Source organism: Macaca mulatta, chromosome 13 (genome assembly GCF_049350105.2).
Source record: "Macaca mulatta isolate MMU2019108-1 chromosome 13, T2T-MMU8v2.0, whole genome shotgun sequence".
Classification (NCBI taxonomy): Eukaryota; Metazoa; Chordata; class Mammalia; order Primates; family Cercopithecidae; genus Macaca; species Macaca mulatta.
This window is the reverse complement of record NC_133418.1, coordinates 100,715,212-100,737,323: the sequence shown is the minus strand read 5'-3', so window position 1 is coordinate 100,737,323 and position 22,112 is coordinate 100,715,212. Positions and strand designations below refer to the sequence as shown.

Here is a 22,112-nt window from a genome sequence, read left to right as displayed (position 1 = left end):
TGAAATTGGGTTTTTTGATTTTTGGTATTGAGTTATATATATTCCTTGTATTTTGGATATAAACCACTTATAGATATATGGCTCACAAGTATTTTCTCCCATCCCATAGACTGCCTTTTCATCTTGTTGTTTCCTTTACTGTGCAGAAGCTTTTTAGTTTGATGTAGTCCCACTTGTTCATTTTTGTTTCCTGAACTTTTGGAGTAATATCCAAAAAATCATTGCCAAGCTCAATGTCAAGAGCTTTTGTCTATGTTTTCTTCTAGGAGTTTTATGGTTTCATGTCTTATGTTTAATCCATTTTGAGCTGATTTTTGAGTATGGTATAAGAGTCCAATTTCATTCTTTTGCAGGTGGATATCCAGTTTTCCCAATACCGTTTATCGAAGAGGCTATCCTTTTCCCATTGTGTCTTCTTGATGCCCTTGTCAAAAATTAGTTGACCATATATACTTGGGTTTATTTTTGGGCTATTCTATTTCATAAGTCTATATGTCTCATAATTGAGAAAAAATTGTATATATTGTATGCATGTTGTTTTGAAATATGTATACATTGTAAAATGGCTAAATTGAGCTGATTAACGTATGCATATTTGAGCTGATTAACATAATGTATACGTTAATTAGCTGGGCTCTCTATTCTATTCCGTAAGTCTGTCTTTTGTACTCAACAATTAAAAAATGTATATATAGTATGCATGTTGTTCTGAAATATGTATACATTGTAAAATGGCTAAATTGAGCTAATTAACTTATGCATTACCTCACATACTTACCATTTTTGTGGTGAGAACACTTAAAATCTATTCTCTTAGCAACTTTCAAGAATACAATGCACTGTTATTAACTATAGTCACCAGGTTGTACAATAGATTTCTTAAACTTATTCCTCCTATCTAATTGAAATGTTGATTTCCTTTGAGCAAACTCCCAGTGATCCCCTTTTCTCCCACCAGCTCTGGTAGCCACCATTCTATTCTCTACTTTTATGGATAAATATACACACTCCACAAATAAATGAAATAATATCGTATTTGTCTTTCTGTGCCTGGCTTACTTTGCTTAATGTAACATCCTGCAGGTTCACCCATGTTGCCCCTATGTCTGTCTTTATGCCAGTACCATACTGTTCTGATTACTATAGCTTCATAATATTTGCAAATAGGCAGTGTGATGCTTCCAACTTTGTTTTTCTTTCTCAAGACTGCTTTGGTTATTTGAAGTCTTCTGTGATTCCATATACGTTTTAAAATTGCTTTTTCTATTTCTGTGAAAGTGCTATTGGAATTCTGATAGGGATTGTGTTGAATCTGTATATTGCTTTGGGTAGTACGAATAATTTTAAAAATAGTAATTCCTCCAATACATGAACATGGAATATCTTTCCATTTATTTATGTCTTTTTCAATTTCTCCCATCAATGTTTTACAGTTTTCAGTTACAGATCTTTCCCCTCCTTGGTCAAATTTATTCCTAAGTATTTAATTATTTTTGATGCCGTCATAAATAACATTGTTTTCTTGGTCTCTTTTTTGAATAGTTATTGGTGTAAAAAATGCAACTGATTTTTGTATGCTGATTTTGTGTCCTACAACTTTACTTAATTCATTTATTAGTTCTAAGTTTTATAGACGTCTTCAGGGTTTTCAACATACAGGATCATGTCATCTGCAAACAGGGATAATTTTACTACTACTTTTACAATTTGAATGTTTTTTATTCCTTTTTCTTGTCTGAGTAGTCTTGCTAGTACTTCCAGTATTATGTTGAACAGAAGTGGTGAAAGTGCATATCCCCACCTCATACCAGATCTTAGATCAAGCTTATCCAACCTATAGGCCGTGGACCGCATGCGGCCCAGGATGGCTTTCAATGGGGTCCAACACAAATTCATAAACTTTCTTAAAACATTATGAGATTTTTTTTTTAGCACTCATCAGCTATTATCAGTGTCAGTGGATTTTATGTGTGGCCCAAGATGATTCTTCTTCCAATGTGATCCAGGGAAGCCAAAAGATTGGACACCCCTGTCTTAGATGAAAAGTCTTTAGTTTCCCCCCATTGATTATGATAGCTGTGAGCTTTTCATAAATGGCCTTTATTATGTTGAAGAAATTTCCTTCTATATCTGTTTTTTTTGAGAGTGTTTATCATGAAAGGATGTTAAACTTTGTCAAATACTCATTCTGTTATTTATTGAGATGATCATGTGGTTCATAGATTTTTGTCTTTCATTCTGTTAATGCATACTTTAAATTTTGACAGAAATTGCCAAACTACTATTCCAAAAAGCTGTATCAACTTACGACACCAACAATACCTGTTTCTGCAAACCCTCATCTATACTGGATATTATTAATCTTTTTTTCATTTCTGCTAATTGGCAAAAAAGAAACCTGATTGTTATTTTAATTTATATTTTCTTGATAACCAGTGAAGTCAAAGAAACATCTATTTATGCTTCCGGCCACAGTCTTGAATTGTTAGGTCTTATCCTTTGCCTATATTTTTCTATTGGGCTGTCATAATTTTTGATTTGTAGAAGCTCTAAATTCTTGTATTACATGTACTTCAAATTTTTTAGTGTTTATGCTGTCTTTCATTACGACTTTTTCATTTTTATATCATCAAATCTGTAAATAATTTTCTTCATGACTCTATATATTGTTTAAAGAGACTTTCCTCATACCAAGATTATAAAATATTTTCCGGTTTTATAATAGTTTTTCTTAAGTTGTTTTTGTTTAGCCTGCTAGTTTATCTAGAATTTATTTCTGTACATACAGAGCAGTAAAGAGCTCCCCTGCAACTCTTTCAGATAATCCACTGTCTCCCAAATCACTTACTGAAAGTCCATCTTTTCCCCACTAATGTTAAGTGCCAACTTTATCTTATCCTAAGTTGCCATTCATGCATAGGTTTTTGTCTAGACTCTATTCAATTCCATTGTTCTACTTTTCTATTTCTGATCAATAACAAACTATTTTAGGCACTCTAACTTTCATATCTTATGTTTTGATATCTGATAGGGTTAGTCTCCTCCCCCCTACCAAAGTTTTTCTTTTTCAAGTTTTGCCTAATCTTGTACAGTTTATTTTCTAGATGAATTTGTCAGTTATCTTGCCAAGTTTCATTTAAAGAAACCCAAAAAGAACAGAATATATGAATTAGGAGAGAACTGACATAGTATTCATGTATAATATAATATTAAGCTAGTTCATTTAGGAACACAAAATGTCTCTAGTTACTCAGGAATCTTTATTTTTTTATTTTTATTTTTTGAGACAGAGTCTCACTCTACTGCCCAGGCTGGAGTGCAGTGGCACCATCTCGGCCCACTGCAACCTCTGCCTCCCACGTTCAAGTGATTCTAATGCTTCAGACTTCCGAGTAGCTGAGACCACAGATGCGTGCCACCACCCCTGCTGATTTTTGCATTTTTAATAGTGATGGGGTTTTACCACGTTGGCCAGGCTGGTCTCAAACTCCTGGCTTCAAGTGATCTGCCCACCTCAGCATCTTAAAGTGCTGGGATTACAGGCATGAGTCACAGTGCCCAGCCTATTCAGGAATCTTTCATGTCTATCAGCAAAGTGTTATAGCTGCATATTTCTTCTTCTTCTTCTTTTTTTTTTTTTTTTGAGACGGAGTCTCCCTCTGTCACCAGGTTACAGTGCAGTGGCGTGACCTCAGCTCACTGCAACCTCCACCTCCCAAGTTCAAGTGATTCTCCTGCCTTAGCCTCCTGAGTAGCTGGGACTACAGGCGTGCACCACCATGCCCAGCTAATTTTTGTATTTTTAGTAGAGACAGCATATCACCATGTTGGCCAGGATGATCTTGATCTCTTGACCTTGTGATCCTCCTGCCTTGGCCTCCCAAAGTGCTAGGATTGCAGGTGTGAGCCACTGCACCTGGCCCATATTTCTTCTTTATTCATAACAATGTATATCACTAATAATGCATATTTTAATACCAAATTTGATGATATATATGAACACTATGTTGGGTAACTGGAAGATAAGACAAAGAACATGGTAGTACAGTGGGCTTTACAGTCAGACATGAATTTGACTACTATGATTGCATCATCCTGGGTAACTACTTAATCTCCTGAACCTCAGTTTTCCTGAGCTGCACAATGGGAATAATAACTATACCACAGAGTTATTGTAAAGATTAAAGGAAAGAATGCATCAAAACTGACTGACACAGTGCTTGGCACGTGGCTGGTAATCTTAAATGGCAACTGTTATAGGGAAAGGAATCTAAGGGATACAGGGTACTTTTCAAATCCCAAACAAAAGCTTCCTATTTTAAATTGGACTATGGCTAAATAAATAGGTAACAGTTGCACTGGATTACATTTCACAGAGAAAGAACAGCCCCATCACGTCCTCAATAAGAGATATTCTATATTTTTTTCACAATTCAAATAGGAACAACGACAACAATGACAATAATAAAGATATATTTCTGCCACTGTGCAGATCAGGTGGGTTGGCTCGCCCTGCCTCTGGAATGCCTGTGTAGGGGTGAGGTAGGGGCTGATATACTTTGAACAGAAAAGAATCAAGTATAAGGAACACTGTCTGAGCAGGGACATGGACAGACCACATCAGTAGAAGGCGGGAGACACAATAAAAATAGTTCACGAGAGTGAACTTTATTTCTGATACTTCTTCCACATGAAGGACCCTGCACTAGCCCAACAATCCCAGCTTCTTTCCTTCCTTTCACTAAATGGTGAGCTCAAGATAAGGACTTAGGAATGTACAGCCTAGACTCCTCCTAGCCCTCGCTCTCTAGAGACTTAACTGCCCACAGGAAACCTGCATTCTACTTTGTTCATGAATTCAGTGTTTTATAGGTACAACTATACCACCCACAGATAAACCATGCTGCCTAAAATCAGCTTCATCAATAATGAGATAGTGATTTGGTCTCTCATTTGTCTTGTTCCTTTGCCTTATTTCTTAATTTGTTCAGAACTTGGGCAAAGAAGGGGATACAATTTACTGAACTTCGTAAACAGCCAAAAGTATAATAAAGAGACCTACAATGGAATAACTGACATGATAGAGACTTAATGAGTGACATTTAGGATACTTTAGTCAGTTGTAACACAACATCTGCAGATTTGCTTTTCTTTAAATAAACCTTGTTTCTGCTACACTTTTATTGGTATGGTATCCAATACAGAGAATTTTTTTCAGTTTTCTCATTGGGACCTGAGCAAAAACAAAAAAAGTCACAATCCCATAAATTATCCTGGAATGTTTAGTTCCACCGGTGTCAGAGGGCCCAGATGGTAAAATTCTTTGTATGAAGCACAGAGTTAGATAATACAAAGGGTCTGGGCAGGGCATACCATCCTGCTTAAGCCTATGACTGCTGCATGCTAACACCCTAGAATTCCAGGTGCGGCCCCACCGTAAAGCCTCCTCCTGAACAGGTCTTTAAAATCAGTGCAGGACTTTTCAAAATGCACATGTAGTCTTGTGTTAGAGCCAAATTTAGATCTTATAGTCTAATACTTTCTTTGATATTTCAATTATATAAATAAAAATATCATCAAGATATGAAGTCATACCACAATCATTACTATTTTATTTTTATCTACTTTTTATCACTAAAAATGCTCTAACATCTGGGATAATGTTTTTCACATTATTTTTAAACTTACAGGCAAAAAGTGTTATTTATAACAGAATACTTTTTTTAATTTTAAAAAAGTAACAAGGTTACTGACATATTCAGAAAAGGATACAAGTAATCAGACAAACCTTAGAGACTTACCAGGTGTGTTACTGAACTGCATGTTTTTAATTCTTTCATTTAATAATTGCTTCTCAGGTACCAGATAGATAAGCTTATTCTGATACTCCTTATAAAAAGAAAAAAGAGTACCAGATTAAAATGTTACAATATTGTCCAACAGTTTTTCTGAAAACTTTAAAACAGGATTTACTCATCTTTGAAACTTACTTTAGAAAAAATACATAGTTGTAAACTGCTTACAACTTAAGAAGCAACTAGAATGAAATTATGCCAAGAAATATTTAAGCCAAAATCAATTTTGAGTGACTGGCTGAAATTAAAAGGCAGTGAAGAAAGTCTTTGTAAATGGGGTGTCTAGAAGCCTGCAATTTTCAGATTATTGATGAATGACAGCAGAGCGGAGCTAGATGGTGTGTGTAAGCATGCCATGACACTCCAGGATGAATATGTGTATATCAAAGAGGGACTAAACGCCAGGTGCCGGGTGCGGTGGCTCATGCCTGTAATCTCAGCACTTTAGGAGGCCAAGGCAGGTGGATCACTTGAGGAGTTCAAGACCAGCCTGATCAACATGGTGAAACCCCGTCTCCACTAAAAATACAAAAATCAGCCAGGCGTGGTGATGGGTGCCTGTAATCCCAGCTACTCAGAAGGCTGAGGCAGGAGAATTGCTTGAGGCTGGGAGGCAGAAGTTGCAGTGAGCTAAGATCATGCCACTGCACTCCAGCCTGGGTGACAGAGGAAAAAAAAAAAAAAAAAAGAGGGACTAAAAACTAGGAAAGCAGGTTTAAATCAGATAGAAAATGTTTTTGGCTTTTATCTCTCCTGTAACAAAGCAAAAAGACTGATTAATTGCCAATTCATGCAGTAAGAGAAATTGGATAAGAGAACTCTAGAGATGCAGAAGGCTTCCCCAGCCCCATTCTGCAAATAGTAATTATTGAACCAGACCCTACTGCACAAGTAAAGAAGAGAATTACCAGGACCCCAAGGGACACATTCAAGTTCTCATCATAATTTTTAAAAGAATAACTTAAAGTCAAAATTTCCTGAAATTAGTAGCAATAACCTTATTTTAATGTATGTCATGGTCTGAATGTTGGTATGTCCCCAACATTCATATGTTGGAACCTAACTCCCAATGCAGTACTATTAAGTAGGGCTTTAGGAGGCTCCACACTCATGAATGAGATGACTGTCCTTATAAAAGAAATAGAAGGAACTGCCTTACCCTTTCTGCATGTGAAGATTCAGCAAGAAGGCATTAGTTTTAAAGGAGACAGCAAGCCCTCATCCCACACTGAATCTGCCAACACCTTGATCTTGGACTTCTCAGTCTCTAGAACTATGAGTAATAAATTTCTGTTGCTCATAAATTACCCAGTCTAACGTCTTTTGTTATAGCAAAAGTAATGAATTAAGAATGCATAAACATTGTTAAAGAGTTAAAACTCAAAGTGGTAAATGTCCACTTATGTATATATATTAAGCAAAACTTAACCAGATGTGTAGCAGAGTTTTAGTTTTAGTAGGTCTATGGACTTCCCGATATTGTATACAGGATTGTGTGTATTTAGATCACAGGTCTATTAAAGACTCAAAGGTTATTGACCCCCAAAACAAAACTCTATTGGAAGAACTGTTTTGTTTTTTGAGATGGATTCTCGCTCTATCACCCATGCTGGAGTACAGTGGTGCGATCTTGGTTCACTGCAACCTGTGCCTCCTGGATTCAAGCAATTCTCCTGCCTCAGTCTCCGGAGTAGCTGGGATTACAGGCATGCGCCACCACACCCAGCTAATTTTTTTGTATTTTTAGTAGAGACGGGATTTCGCCCTGTTGACCAGGCTGGTCTCGAACTCCTGACCTCAAGGGATCCGCTCGCCTCAGCCTCCCAAAGTGCTAGGATTACAGCCATGCTCAGCCCAGAAGACCTATTAATTGTACATGTTTAAGAACAATTTAGCAGCGAAGGGCTTACCTGAAGTTCCTGTTGAAGTTGCTTGATTTCCATAATTTCCAAGTCACACTGCTTATCCAGAACTTCCAGCTCGGTCTTTTGAGTTTGCTTTTTGAGTCGGACATCCTGAAGTCTGCCTGAGATCTGCTGATGTTTGCCATTCTATAGGAAGATCATATAAATATATAGTAACATAAAATGCTAATAGAAAATGTTTCTACAAGGAGAATAATATTTTTAGTTAAACTTTAAAATGTCAGTTACATTCATATTCATCCTGAAACAAATGCCTAAAACCAAATGGAATGTGTTTCAGAGTTGTGTCTGTTAACTCAAGTTATTAGTGGGAAACATATTGTCAGAGTGCAAGAGCCCATATGTTAGTATGGGAAAGCAGAAACATAACACATTGAATTTTTTTCTGAATTCAGCATTAATTAGACAATATTAATTAACAATATTAATATCAGAGACACTCTCAAAGAATGATGAGGAGGAATAAATGTTTGCATGTGATGTTCAGCATTACCTTCTCTGAACCTCTATTTCTACCCTAAATATTGCCATCTAATTTCCTCTAATGAAACAGTGCCCAGGAGGAACGTTTTGGCAAAAGTTCTGTTCTATACTAATATTCTTCTTTTTTCCTTTTCTTCTGCAAAGAAATCAAACCAAACAGCAGAGATTCTCAATAGGACCTAAGAAGAAGGGTGACATGGGGGGTTATGGGCTGAACTGTGTCCCCCAAAATTCATATGTTAAAGTCCCAAGCCTCAGTACCTCAGAATGTGACAATATTTGGAGACAGGGCCTTTAAAGAGGTGATTAAGGTTAAACAAAGTCATACGGGTGGACCCTAATTCAGTCTAACTGGTGTCCTTATTAGAGGTGGAAATCTGAACACAAAAGGCATCAGAGATAAACACGCTCAGAGAAAAGACCATATAAGGACACAACGAACGATGGCCACCTGCAAGCCACCAAAAGAGGCCTCGCAAGAAACTAAGCCTATGGATACCTTGGTCTTAGATCTTAGGAGCTGTGAAAAAATTAATTTCTGTTGTGCCGGGCGCGGTGGCTCAAGCCTGTAATCCCAGCACTTTGGGAGGCTGAGACGGGCAGATCACAAGGTCAGGAGATCGAGACCATCCTGGCTAACACGGTGAAACCCCGTCTCTACTAAAAAATACAAAAAACTAGCCGGGTGAGGTGGTGGGCGCCTGTGGTCCCAGCTACTCCGGAGGCTGAGGCAGGAGAATGGCCTAAACCCGGGAGGCGGAGCTTGCAGTGAGCTGAGATCCGGCCACTGCACTCCAGCCTGGGCGACAGAGCCAGACTCAGTCTCAAAAAAAAAAAAAAAAAAAAATTAATTTCTGTTGTTTAAGCCACCTAGCCTGCCGTATTTTATTACAGCAGCCCTACCAAACTAACAGAGTGGAGTGAGGGGAAATGACATCCCTGGTTAAAAATCACTGATGAAAAGTTTTACTGAAGAGTATGTTTCATATTTGAAATACATACACTGAAAGGAATATGTGTATCTATGCTGGAGCTCACATTCTTATCCTCAACATGGGATACGTAGAGGCTCTCTGGACCTTTCCAGATTCTGCACATTCACCTGTTACTGTGCTTCGTGTGATGCAGCAATTCTTGAGGGAAAAACAATCAATCTTAAGGTCTCTTCCCATTATATATAGTCAAGATGATACATACATATTAGTGCAAAGAAGTTAAAAGTTTTTTACAATTGTTTTGTAGTACTCTGGCATGATTAATACTTGTGGTATGTATGTCTATCCATTTGAAGGCATAGAATATCTCTGACTAAAGATATTGTGATGATTTAAAAAGTAATTTTTAATGTAATTCAAGTCATCAACCAAATAAAATGTTATAATCACACAAGATCTAAATCTGGCTCTACTACACGACTAGGTATGCATTTTTGCAAAACCCTACTATATGATCAAGGTAGGCTCATGGGATTCCAGGGTTGTGGCAGAATAGTGCCAGATCTTTTATATCTTCTCACCACGCATTTCAAACAAAGTCTTTTAACAACTTGACCCTCTAACATCTGATTTGTAAAAACTGCTTAGTGGCCAATATTAGCTAAGAACTACAATCCTGCAGAACTGGAATTGTAAGAGATCATTTAAGTCAGCAGTTTCAAATCTGTTGTCTTTTTAATAGTAGAATCTTTTTTTCCCCAAGCAAATCTTGAGTGAAACACCAAGAAAAATAAAGCACATAAATGTCAAGTTTCTCTGTTGTGAAGTGTGGAAAGAGTTGGGGAGAGATCACTGTTCTGCTGCCCAAGCTTCCCCTCTCCTGCCTCTGCTTGGTCCTCCTCAGACCATCTTACAGAGACCAATCTGAAAACCGAAAATCACTCAACTAACACAACTCTTGATTTCATGCAAGGGAAAAGTGAGGCACAGAGAAAGGAAATGTCTTGCCCAGGAGTACATGGTTCATCAGTGTCTGAACTGACGCTACAACATAATTCTCAGCATTCTGAGTCATTATCCTTTTCTCAGTAAACCATATTGTACAGTTTGTTTATATGAAAATGTGACTAATGACATTAAGACATAACTAATTCATGAGAGATTTTAAAACACAATTACATTTTTCTTTTTTTTTTTTTTTTTTGATGGCATCTCACTCTGTCACCCAGGCTGGAGTGCAGTGGCGTGATCTTGGCTCACTACAACCTCCACCTCCTGGGTTCAAGTGATTCTCCTGCCTCAGCCTCCCAAGTAGCTAGGATTACAGGCACCTGCAACCACCCACCACAGCTGGCTAATTTTTGTTTGTTTGTTTGTTTGAGATGGAGTCTCACTCTGTTGCCCAGGCTCGAGTGCAGTGGCGCGATCTCGGCTCACCACAGCCTCCACCTCCCAGGTTCCAGTGGTCCTTCTGCCTCAGTGTCCCGAGCAGCTGGGAATACAGGCACACACCACCACTCCTGGCTAATTTTTGTATTTTTAGTAGAGACGGGGTTTTACTATATTGATCAGGCTGGTCTCGAACACCTGACCTTGTGATCTGCCTGCCTCAGTCTCCCAAAATGTTGGGATTACAGTGAGCCACCACGCCTGGCCCATGTCCGCCTAATTTTTTTGTATCTTTTTTTTTTTTTTTTAGTAGAGATGGAGTTTCATCATGTTGACCAGGCTGGTTTCAAACTCCTGACCCCAGTTGATCCACTCGCCTTGGCCTCCCAAAGTGCTAGGATTACAGGTGTGAGCCACTGCGCCTGGCCCACAATTACATTTTTCAACAGGTAGCTCTGGCATCATTCAGATAGATTTCACTTAAACTTCAGCCATACCAGTGCTTCCAACTCAAGATGCAGACTCTTCTTTTTAGAGTTTAACCTGACAATTTCTTCTTGTTCTCTATTCTTTTGATTGAGAAGCTCCTGTCGCCGAATTCTCTCCCATTCTAAGCGACGTTGTCGTTCAAGTTCCTGTTTTGCTGCCTGAAAAAAAAGGAATTAAACTTAATTTTTAAATTAAAAATTTTGCATGATTCAAAAACTGGGAAGACAATAGAAGTTAGGCAGAGTTTAACACTTAGTGGCTATAGTGGCTAAGGGTAGCTAGGCAAATCTAGTTTTATTAATGGGTCTAAAGACTTCCAAAAAAGTGGCTTCATCTATCATATTTTCTGATTTCTTCAAGAGATCTTTTTTTTTTTTCCCCCCAGACAGCATCTCGCTCTGTCACCCAGGCTGGAATGCAGTGGCACCACCTTGGCTCACTGCAACATCTACTGCCTGGGCTCAAGCGATTCTCCTGCCTCAGTCCCCGAAGTAGCTGGGATTACAGCCACATGCCACCACGCCTGGCTAATTTTTGTACTTTTTGTAGAGACAGGGTTTCACCATGTTGCCCAGGTTGGAAGACCACCCTTTTGTTACAGTCATTTTTCTCTTAATAAGTTACAGAATGACTTCATAAATATAAATGTTAACAGGAATAATCTCCCCTCTATTCTGGTATCTGGGGGAAAAAATTCTATTTATATTATTTCAGTGCGCAATAACTTTCTGTGATTCATCCCTGGCCCTTTAAAACACAGCCAGTCCTCCTAAGGACCCTTCTTTCCCAGCAACACTATCCCAAAGGCCTGTGTAAGCCCATCCTCTCGATTCCTCTCTAGAGAGACTTTCAATGCCCCACTCTCATCTTTCTGCCTCTCCAATTCCTTGGACTCTTAATCTGGATCTTAAACTTGCTTTAGTCTAATGACTTGCTCAGCTGGCTAACTAACCTTAGCTCCTCACTCAACTCAGCTCTGCAGTCAATCCTCCTTTCACTGAGATATCACATGCAGAGGATGCTTTCTCTACCACTTACCAGTTCTGAAAACTCCTTATAAGCAAGAAGCCTCTTTCCCTCCTCAAGGGAAGGAAGGATCAGATTTGTATAGGATGAGAACGAAATGATGCAGAGCAAAAGGCAAAACAAAAATTCAAAAATAAGCATTTTTTAATCAAATAAAATACAGTCACTTATTAAATGTAATGATTTTCTTAAGAAATAAAAAATTTAAAAATAACCTCTCGTCTTTCTATCTCTTTTCTCCTTTCTTCCTCTCGTTGCCTCTCCAATTCCCGTTGCTTCTCCAAGCGTTTTTCTAATTCAAGTTGTTTCTTCCATTCTTGTTCTTGTAATTCTCTCTGTTTTCGTTCCCACTCTTCCTTTTCTTTCTGGGCTTTACGTTCTGCCTCCCTCTGTTGCTGCTCCATCAAGGCTTGGCGTCGCTTCTCCAGCTCCATGTTCCCTCGCTCATAGTTGGCTTTCCGTTTGTCCTCAAAAGTAACTGAACAGGGTATGCCATCAGCATCTGCACACATGAACAGCCTACAGAACCTATAATCTAGTTTCTACAATACTTACGCCTTGTGATCATTTGAGTGCTATTAGTATTTGAATACTTCCCCTGAGGATAATTTTAACTCATATCTAAGTGGAAAAATATCTACTTTCTTCAAGGATATTCAATTTTAGAAAATAAAATTTTTAACTTTGAATCCATTCAAGAGAGAAATAATTTTTATAAACTTGCCAATAAAAATACTTTTTGGCCGGGCGTGGTGGCTCACGCCTGTGATCCCAACACTTTGGGAGGCCAAGGCGGGTAATCACCTAAGGTCAGGAGTTCAAGACCAGCCTGGCCAACATGGTGAAACCCCGTCTCTACTAAAAATACCAAAAATTAGTCAGACATAGTGGTGGGCACCTGAAATCCCAGCTACTCAGGAGGCTGAGACTGGAGAATTGCTTGAGCCCGGGAGGCAGAGGTTGCAGTGAACCGGGATTGCGCACTCCAGCCTGGGTAACGAGAGAAACTCCGTCTCAGGGAAAAAAAAAAAACTTTTTCGACTTTTTTCTCTTCTTCAAGGACAATCAAAGCTGTGTGGTTATACATTTGTTTTGATGTCATTAGCATCCTAATATATTAAAACAGCTACAAATGTATTATTTCAACCAAAATTTAAATGTTTTTAAAGGTAAAGATTTCATTACAAAGTTTGCTCTAATAACTCAGGCTAAAGTAGGAGAAATACTTTAACTCAGATGTCTATAATCCTGTCAAATACATATAATTGTCTCTTCTTCATACTCTTTTCATTTTGACCATCTTAATTTTATCAATATCAAAATACATCCCATCTATCAAAGTTTTTTCTCATATAGCACATAAAATATTAAAAATATAAACATTCTAAATATTCAGTTACATGTAAAGGTAGAATTTAAAAGAATTCAGTATAAATATACAACTTTGACACTCAATGATACCTGGTAATTTCTTCTGAGGTTCCTCTTCTTGTATTTTCTGATATGAAGGCAGAGTTCCATTAATGGAATCAATTTGCTTTCCTCCTCTAAAAAAAATCAAACAACAAAGTTAGCATCGTGCAGTCTGGACATTTTCAGACTAGATAACACAGACTACCAGTGATTACAGCAATTTGATATTGGGAATATAGTATTAAAGATATTTAAAACACTTTGGTATGTCATTACAATATGTAGCAGTATATGGATATTCAAGACAGAGAAATCTGGATTCAAATCATGGTTCAGCTAATTTTTGTTCTTGGGCAAATTTTTCTTTATCTCCTTAGTCATTAGCTTCCTTATGCACAACATGATGAAAACACACTTTTTTTTTTCTTTTTTTTGAGGCAGGGTCTTGCTCTGCTGCCCAGGCTAGAGTGCTGTGGCATAATCACAATTCACTGTAGCCTCTAATTCCTATGCTCTAGTGATCCTCCTGCCCCAGCTTCCAGAGTAGCTAAGACTACAGGCGCATCTGGCTAATTATTTTTATTTTTGTAGAGACGGGGTCTCACTATGTTGTCTATGCTCGTCCTGAACTCCTGGCCTCATGTGATCCTCCCACCTCAGCTCCCAAAGTGTTATGATTACAGGCATAAGCTGCCATGCCTGGCCCACACCTACTTCTAACATGTACCCTTTTCCAGTATTACTCATTGAATACTAAAATAAATGGCAGTGCAAATATTTAACTCTCTTCTAAATCACATCTGCCAAGTTATCAAAACCACAGCTCTCGACCTCCAGGCACACTCACCTGAAAGATGGAGGAACAAGCTCAGGAGGTAAAGTCAGTGGTAATGGCTGTCCAGCTTTGGCCATGTCAGTAAGGTGCATTGCAAGAATAAACTCTTCTGCTTTTAGCTGTCCATCACCATCAATGTCAGCCAGAGTCCTAAAGAAAATAAAATTAACAACTTAATAAAGCCTATTCGGAGTAAAATATTGCTTCAAAAGTTCAATTTTTTATTTTATTTTATTTTTTTGAGATGGAGTCTAGGTCTGTTGCTCAAGCTGGAGTGCAGTGGCAGTCTCGGCTTACTGCAAGCTCTGCCTTCCGGGTTCACACCATTCTCCTGCCTCGGCCTCCCAAGTAGCTGGGACTATAGGTGCCCACCACCACACCCGGCTAATTCTTTGTGTTTTTAGTAGAGACGGGGTTTCACCATGTTAGCCAGGATGGTCTCGATCTCCTGACCTCTGATTCGCCTGCCTCAGCCTCCCAAAGTGCTGGGATTACAGGCGTGAGCCACCCGTGCCCGGCCAATTTTTTATTTTTAAAAGAAGGATAATGATGGTAAAACTGCTGGGTACACTTATTTTAGTGAAATGTAAATACATACATTTACATAACTCACTATTGAATGTACATATTTACATTCAATAGTGAGTTAATTTTCACCCTTGATTTTCATGACATAAAAGAGAGTGAAGAAACTCTGAAACAGAAAGAGACCTACCCCTTCTGAGAAAGTGGTTTATCTTACTCCATGGTTAATTCACCTACCAAATCACATTTACCTATATTAAAAATGAGATACTCTCTGATTCTCCATAGAAGGGATTAGATCAAAGAAAACAAGTTTTTCTTGTAAAATATAGTCATGAACTGCATAATGACATATCAGTGAACAATGGACTGCACTTATAATGGTGGTCCCATAAGATTATAATGGAGTTGAAAAATTCCTATCACCTGCGGACATTGTAGCTGTCATAATGCAATGCATTACCTATGTGTTTGTGATGATGCTAGTGTGAACAAACAAACTGCACTGCCAGCTGTAGAAAAGTACAGCATATACAATTATGTACAGAACATAACACTCAATAACAATAAACACCTATTAATATGCTACTGGATAATGTATTTACTATACTGCATTTTTATATATATATATTTTTTTTTTAATCTTTTTTTAAATTATTGTTATTTTTTTAAATTATACTTTAAGTTCTAGGGTACACGTGCATAACGTGCAGGTTTGTTACATATGTATACTTGTGCCATGTTGGCGTGCTGCACCCATCAACTCGTCAGCACCCATCAACTCGTCATTTACATCAGGTATAACTCCCAATGCAATCCCTTCCCCCTCCCCCCTTCCCACGATAGGCCCCGGTGTGTGATGTTCCCCTTCCCGAGTCCAAGTGATCTCATTGTTCAGTTCCCACCTATGAGTGAGAACATGCGGTGTTTGGTTTTCTGTTCTTGCAATAGTTTGCTGAGAATGATGGTTTCCAGCTGCATCCATGTCCAAAGGACACAAACTCATCCTTTTTTATGGCTGCATGGTATTCCATGGTGTATATGTGCCACATTTTCTTAATCCAGTCTGTCACTGATGGACATTTGGGTTGATTCCAAGTCTTTGCTATTGTGAATAGTGCCGCAATAAACATATGTGTGCATGTGTCTTTATAGCAGCATGATTTATAATCCTTTGGGTATATATCCAGTAATGGGATGGTTGGGTCATATGGTACTTCTAGTTCTAGATCCTTGAGGAATCGCCATACTGTTTTCCATAATGGTTGAACTAGTTTACAATCCCACCAACAGTGTAAAAGTATTCCTATTTCTCCACATCCTCTCCAGCACCTGTTGTTTCCTGACTTTTTAATGATTGCCATTCTAACTGGTGTGAGATGATATCTCATTGTGGTTTTGATTTGCATTTCTCTGATGGCCAGTGATGATGAGCATTTTTTCATGTGTCTGTTGGCTGTATGAATGCCTTCTTTTGAGAAACGTCTGTTCATATCCTTTGCCCACTTTTTGATGGGGTTGTTTTTTTCTTGTAAATTTGTTTGAGTTCTTTGTAGGTTCTGGATATTAGCCCTTTGTCAGATGAGTAGATTGCAAAAATTTTCTCCCATTCTGTAGGTTGCCTGTTCACTCTGATGGTAGTTTCTTTTGCTGTGCAGAAGCTCTTCAGTTTAATTAGATCCCATTTGTCAATTTTGGCTTTTGTTGCCGTTGCTTTTGGTGTTTTAGACATGAAGTCCTTGCCCATGCCTATGTCCTGAATGGTATTACCTAGGTTTTCTTCTAGGGTTTTTATGGTATTAGGTCTAACATTTAAGTCTCTAATCCATCTTGAATTAATTTTCGTATAAGGAGTAAAGAAAGGATCCAGTTTCAGCTTTCTACTTATGGCTAGCCAATTTTCCCAGCACCATTTATTAAATAGGGAATCCTTTCCCCATTTCTTGTTTTTCTCAAGTTTGTCAAAGATCAGATGGCTGTAGATGTGTGGTGTTATTTCTGAGGCCCCTGTTCTGTTCCATTGGTCTATATCTCTGTTTTGGTACCAGTACCATGCTGTTTTGGTTACTGTAGCCTTGTAGTATAGTTTGAAGTCAGGTAGCGTGATGCCTCCAGCTTTGTTCTTTTGACTTAGGATTGTCTTGGAGATGCGGGCTCTTTTTTGGTTCCATATGAACTTTAAAGCAGTTTTTTCCAATTCTGTGAAGAAACTCATTGGTAGCTTGATGGGGATGGCATTGAATCTATAAATTACCTTGGGCAGTATGGCCATTTTCACGATATTGATTCTTCCTATCCATGAGCATGGTATGTTCTTCCATTTGTTTGTATCCTCTTTTATTTCACTGAGCAGTGGTTTGTAGTTCTCCTTGAAGAGGTCCTTTACATCCCTTGTAAGCTGGATTCCTAGGTATTTCATTCTCTTTGAAGCAATTGTGAATGGAAGTTCATTCATGATTTGGCTCTGTTTGTCTGTTACTGGTGTATAAGAGCGCTTGTGACTTTTGCACATTATTCAGTTAGGAAAAGAAGTCAAATTGTCCCTGTTTGCAGATGACATGATTGTATATTTAGAAAACCCCATTGTCTCAGCCCAAAATTTCCTTAAGCTGATAAGAAACTTCAGCAAAGTCTCAGGATATACTGCATTTTTTATTGTTATTTTAGAGCGTACTCCTTCTACTTACAGAAAAAAAAGTTAACTGCAAGACAGCCTCAGGCGGGTCCATCAGGATAAATTCCAGAAGGCATTGTTATCATAGGGGACAATGGGTCCATGCGTGTTATTGCCCCTGTCCAGTGAGACAAGATGTGGAGGTAGAAGACAGTGATACTGATGATCTTGACCCTCTGTAGGCCTAAGCTAACGGGTGTCTTTGTGTATCAGTTTTTAACAAAAGTTTAAAAACTAAAAATAAATTTTAAAAATAAAAAGAGCTTTAAAGAATAGGATATAAATATCTTTCTGTACAATGTGTTTGTGTTTTAAGCTAAGTGTTATTACAAGAGTCAAAAAGTTTTTTTTTTTTTTTTTTTTGAGACAAAGTCTCACTCTGTCGCCCAGGCTGGAGTGCAGTGGCCGGATCTCAGCTCACTGCAAGCTCCATCTCCCGGGTTTACGCCATTCTCCTGCCTCAGCCTCCCGAGTAGCTGGGACTACAGGCGCCCGCCACCTCTCCCGGCTAGTTTTTTGTATTTTTTAGTAGAGACGGGGTTTCACCATGTTGGCCAGGATGGTCTCGATCTCCTGACCTCGTGATCCACCCGTCTCGGCCTCCCAAAGTGCTGGGATTACAGGCTTGAGCCACCGCGCCTGGCCTAAAAAGTTTTAAACAATTAAAAGGTTTATAAAGTTAAAAAGTTATAGTATGCCAAGATTAATCTATTGTTGGGGAAAATATTTTTTGTAAATGTGGTGTAGCTTAAGGGTACAACAACATTCTGCACAATTACATTTGCCTCCAAGCTTAATACTAACTTTCAAATGGCTGTTTTTATAGAGCATCTCTGAGTCACAAACTTTTACAGAAACAGTATCTTTCTCATGATAGGGGAGAGAGAGTTTAATTAATTAATGCATAGTTAATCAAATGTAATTAAGGGACAAACTTACCAAATAGTAGCTAGCTGAGTTTGAGAAAGATTTGACTGAAGAAGGGCATTTCTAGCTTGAAAACCTGATTAAGCGGAGAAAATCACAAAGGAATTCTTTAGTCTCTTTCAAGTTATGCACAACAAAATAGCTGTATCTGTAAAATAACAATGCTACTAGGGTATCCTGGGAACTTTTAACATCAAAATGTTTTTACCATGTGCTAGGTGCTAAGCATTCAGTAGTAATCAAACACAGTCACTGCCCCAAGGAATTTCAAATCTAGAATTAGTGGTATCAAGTGCTCTCCCCTGTCTTTTCAGCAAGATAATAATACACACAAGTGGCTAACATGAAAGAACAAGACATCAGGCACATAGAGTATTAGAGGCCAAGATTGTGGGCCCTCTTGTACTCCCAGCAGGTGCAGCACTTCCCACTCCTAGGTGACTGAGCTGTGAGTAGCAGAAGAGTCAGGCGCCACTCTGGGTTCAGTCTGAGTCAAGGTCTGTCCAAAACAACTCTCACACAAGAGATTACATCTGCCAACACTTTCTCAGCAACAGCTCCAACTACAAGAAAGCCAGCCAAGTGCAGCTAGATTTATTGTCCCACTGGGCCTTCAACATAGGACTAGATAATCAAAGCAACCATGTATTACAATATGCAGCTAAATGTTTATGTTATATAACTTTTAAAGCATTTTCATTCTACTTTTTCAATCTGGACATTTAACATAAATCACATAAAAACACTGGAAATTAAACCCGGAGCCTCGCCCTACTGATTACTCCTCAGATTTCACTTAGGAAATTGATTTGAGTAGGTCTTTGTGTTAAAAGGAAGATTCTTCTAAATAAGAGAGATGGAAGGCTATTTTAAACCTGAAAAAAAGGTTCAAAACTATTTCAGCTTTTGGACAAAAAAAAAAAAAGATCCTTTTGGACTGAAAGAAGATCCCTTAGCATCAGGCAATAGAGCAAACAGAAGAGAGGAGGAGGAGGAATGTAAATGGTTAAAAATCATATTCATGGAGGGCTTTATAGGTATGAGGCAAAGTCTGAGTAATACAAAGGGCCATAGAGAGCCAGCAGAGTATCTTACTAAGGAAAGCTCATTGGAACACGTACACTTTTAGTCGGCCAAGCCTCTGGATATCCTATATCCTCTGCTTAGAATGCCAGACCCTCCATTCTTTACTTTGTAGTCTATCCTCTAAGATCTGGCTCTAATGTCTTTTCTTCTGTGAAACATTCTCTCTTATATCCTTGGAGTTAGTCACTTTCTCATCTACATTAATCACAGCACTTTTAAACAAGTAATTAAACACCTTGATTACATGAGCTATATACTATGGGCTCTTCAAAGGTATGAACCATGTCTTCCTCCTCTCTGTATTCCTGTGCCTAACAGAGTGCCCAGAAAGTATGTGATTCAGGAAACAGTTACATCAATGACTTAATCTAAACAAATTTTTAAAAACTATGTTTAGGGGGAGAAGAAGAGAAGGAAAAAAAGGAAAAAACAGACTACTGGACAGGCACGGTGGCTCATGTCTGTAATCCCAAAACTTTGGGAGACCAAGGCGGGCGGATCACCTGAGGTCGGGAGTTCGAGACCAGCCTGGCCAATATGGCGAAACCCTGTCTCTACTAAAAAAAAAAAATTAGCTGGGTATGGTGGCGTGTGCCTGTAGGAGGCAGGAGAATCGCTGGAACCCAGGAAGCAGAGGCTGCAGTGAGCCAAGATCGCACCACTGCACTCCAGCCTAGGTGACAGAGCAAGACTCTGTCTCAAAAAAAAAAAAAAAAAAAAAAAATCACCAACTCCTACATTTATTGAAAAAAACAAACATATAAGTCCAGATTAGCCTCATCTTCATATTCTTGGGGCTCATGCTCAGCTTAAGGACACCAGCAGCAACTATTCTTTTTATAGAACACCTTGTCTTTACCCACAGATACATAGCTTTACCCTTGTAGGTCTCAGAATAATAATGACATTCTCTAAAAACACCACAATACACAACCTTCATACAATGTGGCATATACTAATGAAGTTATATTAGGATCATTTCCCCACAGTTGGCTCCCCATTCACTGCCCTTCATATCCCAATGCAAAATCACCTCTGTTTATACTGTTACATTTACAGTACTTATACAAAGTGTACTACTCTTAAGTATGCTAATGAATTTTCTCTTTTTTTTTTTTTGAGACATAGTCTAGCTCTGTAAACCAGGCTGGAGCGCAGTGGCGTGATCTCAGCTCACTGCAACCTCTGCCTGCCAGGCACAAACAATTCTCCTGCCTCAGACTCCAGAGTAGCTGGGATTACAGGCGTCCACCACCACGCCTGGCTAAATTTTGTATTTTTAGTAGCGATGGGGTTTCACCATGTTGACCAGGCTGGTCTCAAACTCCTGACCTCAAGTGATCCGCCCACCTAAGCCTCCCAAAATGTTGGAATTACAGGTGTGAGCCACTGCACTTGGCCTGCCTAATGAATTTTTACATAGGTATGCACATACACACCGATATCAAGATGCAGAATGTTTCCAGCAACTCAGAAGGTTTGCACATGGTCCCTTCCCCACATAGTAAACACATTATTCTGATTTCTATCACCATTAATTAGGTCTCCTGTTCTTCAGTTTTGTATAAATGGGTTAAATGGTATGGTCCTTTTGGGATGCTTTCATTCAATACAATACCTATGAAAGTCATTCAAGTGGTTGCATGTATCAGCAATTCATTTGGTTTTATTGTTTTAAAGTATTCTGTTACGTAAATATACCGTCATTTATCTATTCTGTTGATGAACACTTAGGTTGCGAACATTTTTGTACGCATCTTTTTCATCAACTTTCGTTCAGCTGAAAACAAATAACTTCTTTTTATTAGAGAGATGGGCTCTCACTAAGTTGCCCAGGCTGGACTCCTGGGCTCAAGCAATCCTCCTGCCACAGCCTCCCAAGTAGCTGGGACTACAGGCACATGCCACTATGCCTAGCAAAGAGAATCTTTTTTTTTTTTTTCTTGAGACAGAGTCTTGTTCTGTCGCCAGGCTGGAGTGCAGCGGCGCCATCTCGGCTCACTGCAACCTCTGTCTCCTGGGTTCAAGCAATTCTCCTGCCTCAGCCTCCAGAGTAGCTGGGACTACAGATGTGTGCCACCATGCCCAGCTAATCTGTGTATTTTTAGCAGAGACAGGGTTTCACCATGTTGGCCAGGGTGGTCTTGATCTCTTGACTTCATGATCTGCCCACCTTGGCCTCCCAAAGTGCTAGGATTACAGGTGTGAGCCACCACCCTCGGCCAAAATAAACTTTTTAAATGCAAAATGTAGGGTACAAAGAAGTTAATTTTTTCAAAGAATAGGAATTATGACTTTATATTAATCTCCAGTATGGTTCAATACCATATTTCACAGAATCTAAAATTCCACTGGCTATAAGACATACTATTATTTTATGCATAAGAAAGCACTGCTAATGAAACTATGACACAGTGCTAAGACATCACTAATTGTAGCACACATCCTAATTTTAGAGACATTAAAATGTAAAAAAAAGCGTGTCAAAGAAAGCATACCTTGTTTCATGCAATTTGATAAAATTACAGAAAATCTTAGATATGTAATATG

At 38.7% G+C, this 22,112-nt stretch overlaps 1 protein-coding gene across 16 annotated transcripts in view; it reads right to left on the bottom strand.

Annotated features, from left to right (window-relative positions):
* Positions 1–22,112, bottom strand: part of ITSN2 (intersectin 2) — a 158,161-nt gene that overhangs the window by 83,426 nt on the left and 52,623 nt on the right. For all 16 annotated transcript variants that reach the window (XM_015111819.3, XM_077960061.1, XM_015111816.3 and 13 more), the window contains 7 exons: positions 18,489–18,552; positions 14,363–14,500; positions 13,564–13,649; positions 12,318–12,580; positions 11,085–11,234; positions 7,766–7,906; positions 5,802–5,889 (listed from right to left, as the gene is read on the bottom strand). In XM_015111819.3, coding sequence (XP_014967305.2) covers positions 5,802–5,889; positions 7,766–7,906; positions 11,085–11,234; positions 12,318–12,580; positions 13,564–13,649; positions 14,363–14,500; positions 18,489–18,552 — 930 coding nt within the window. The remainder of the gene's footprint in view (positions 1–5,801; positions 5,890–7,765; positions 7,907–11,084; positions 11,235–12,317; positions 12,581–13,563; positions 13,650–14,362; positions 14,501–18,488; positions 18,553–22,112) is intronic.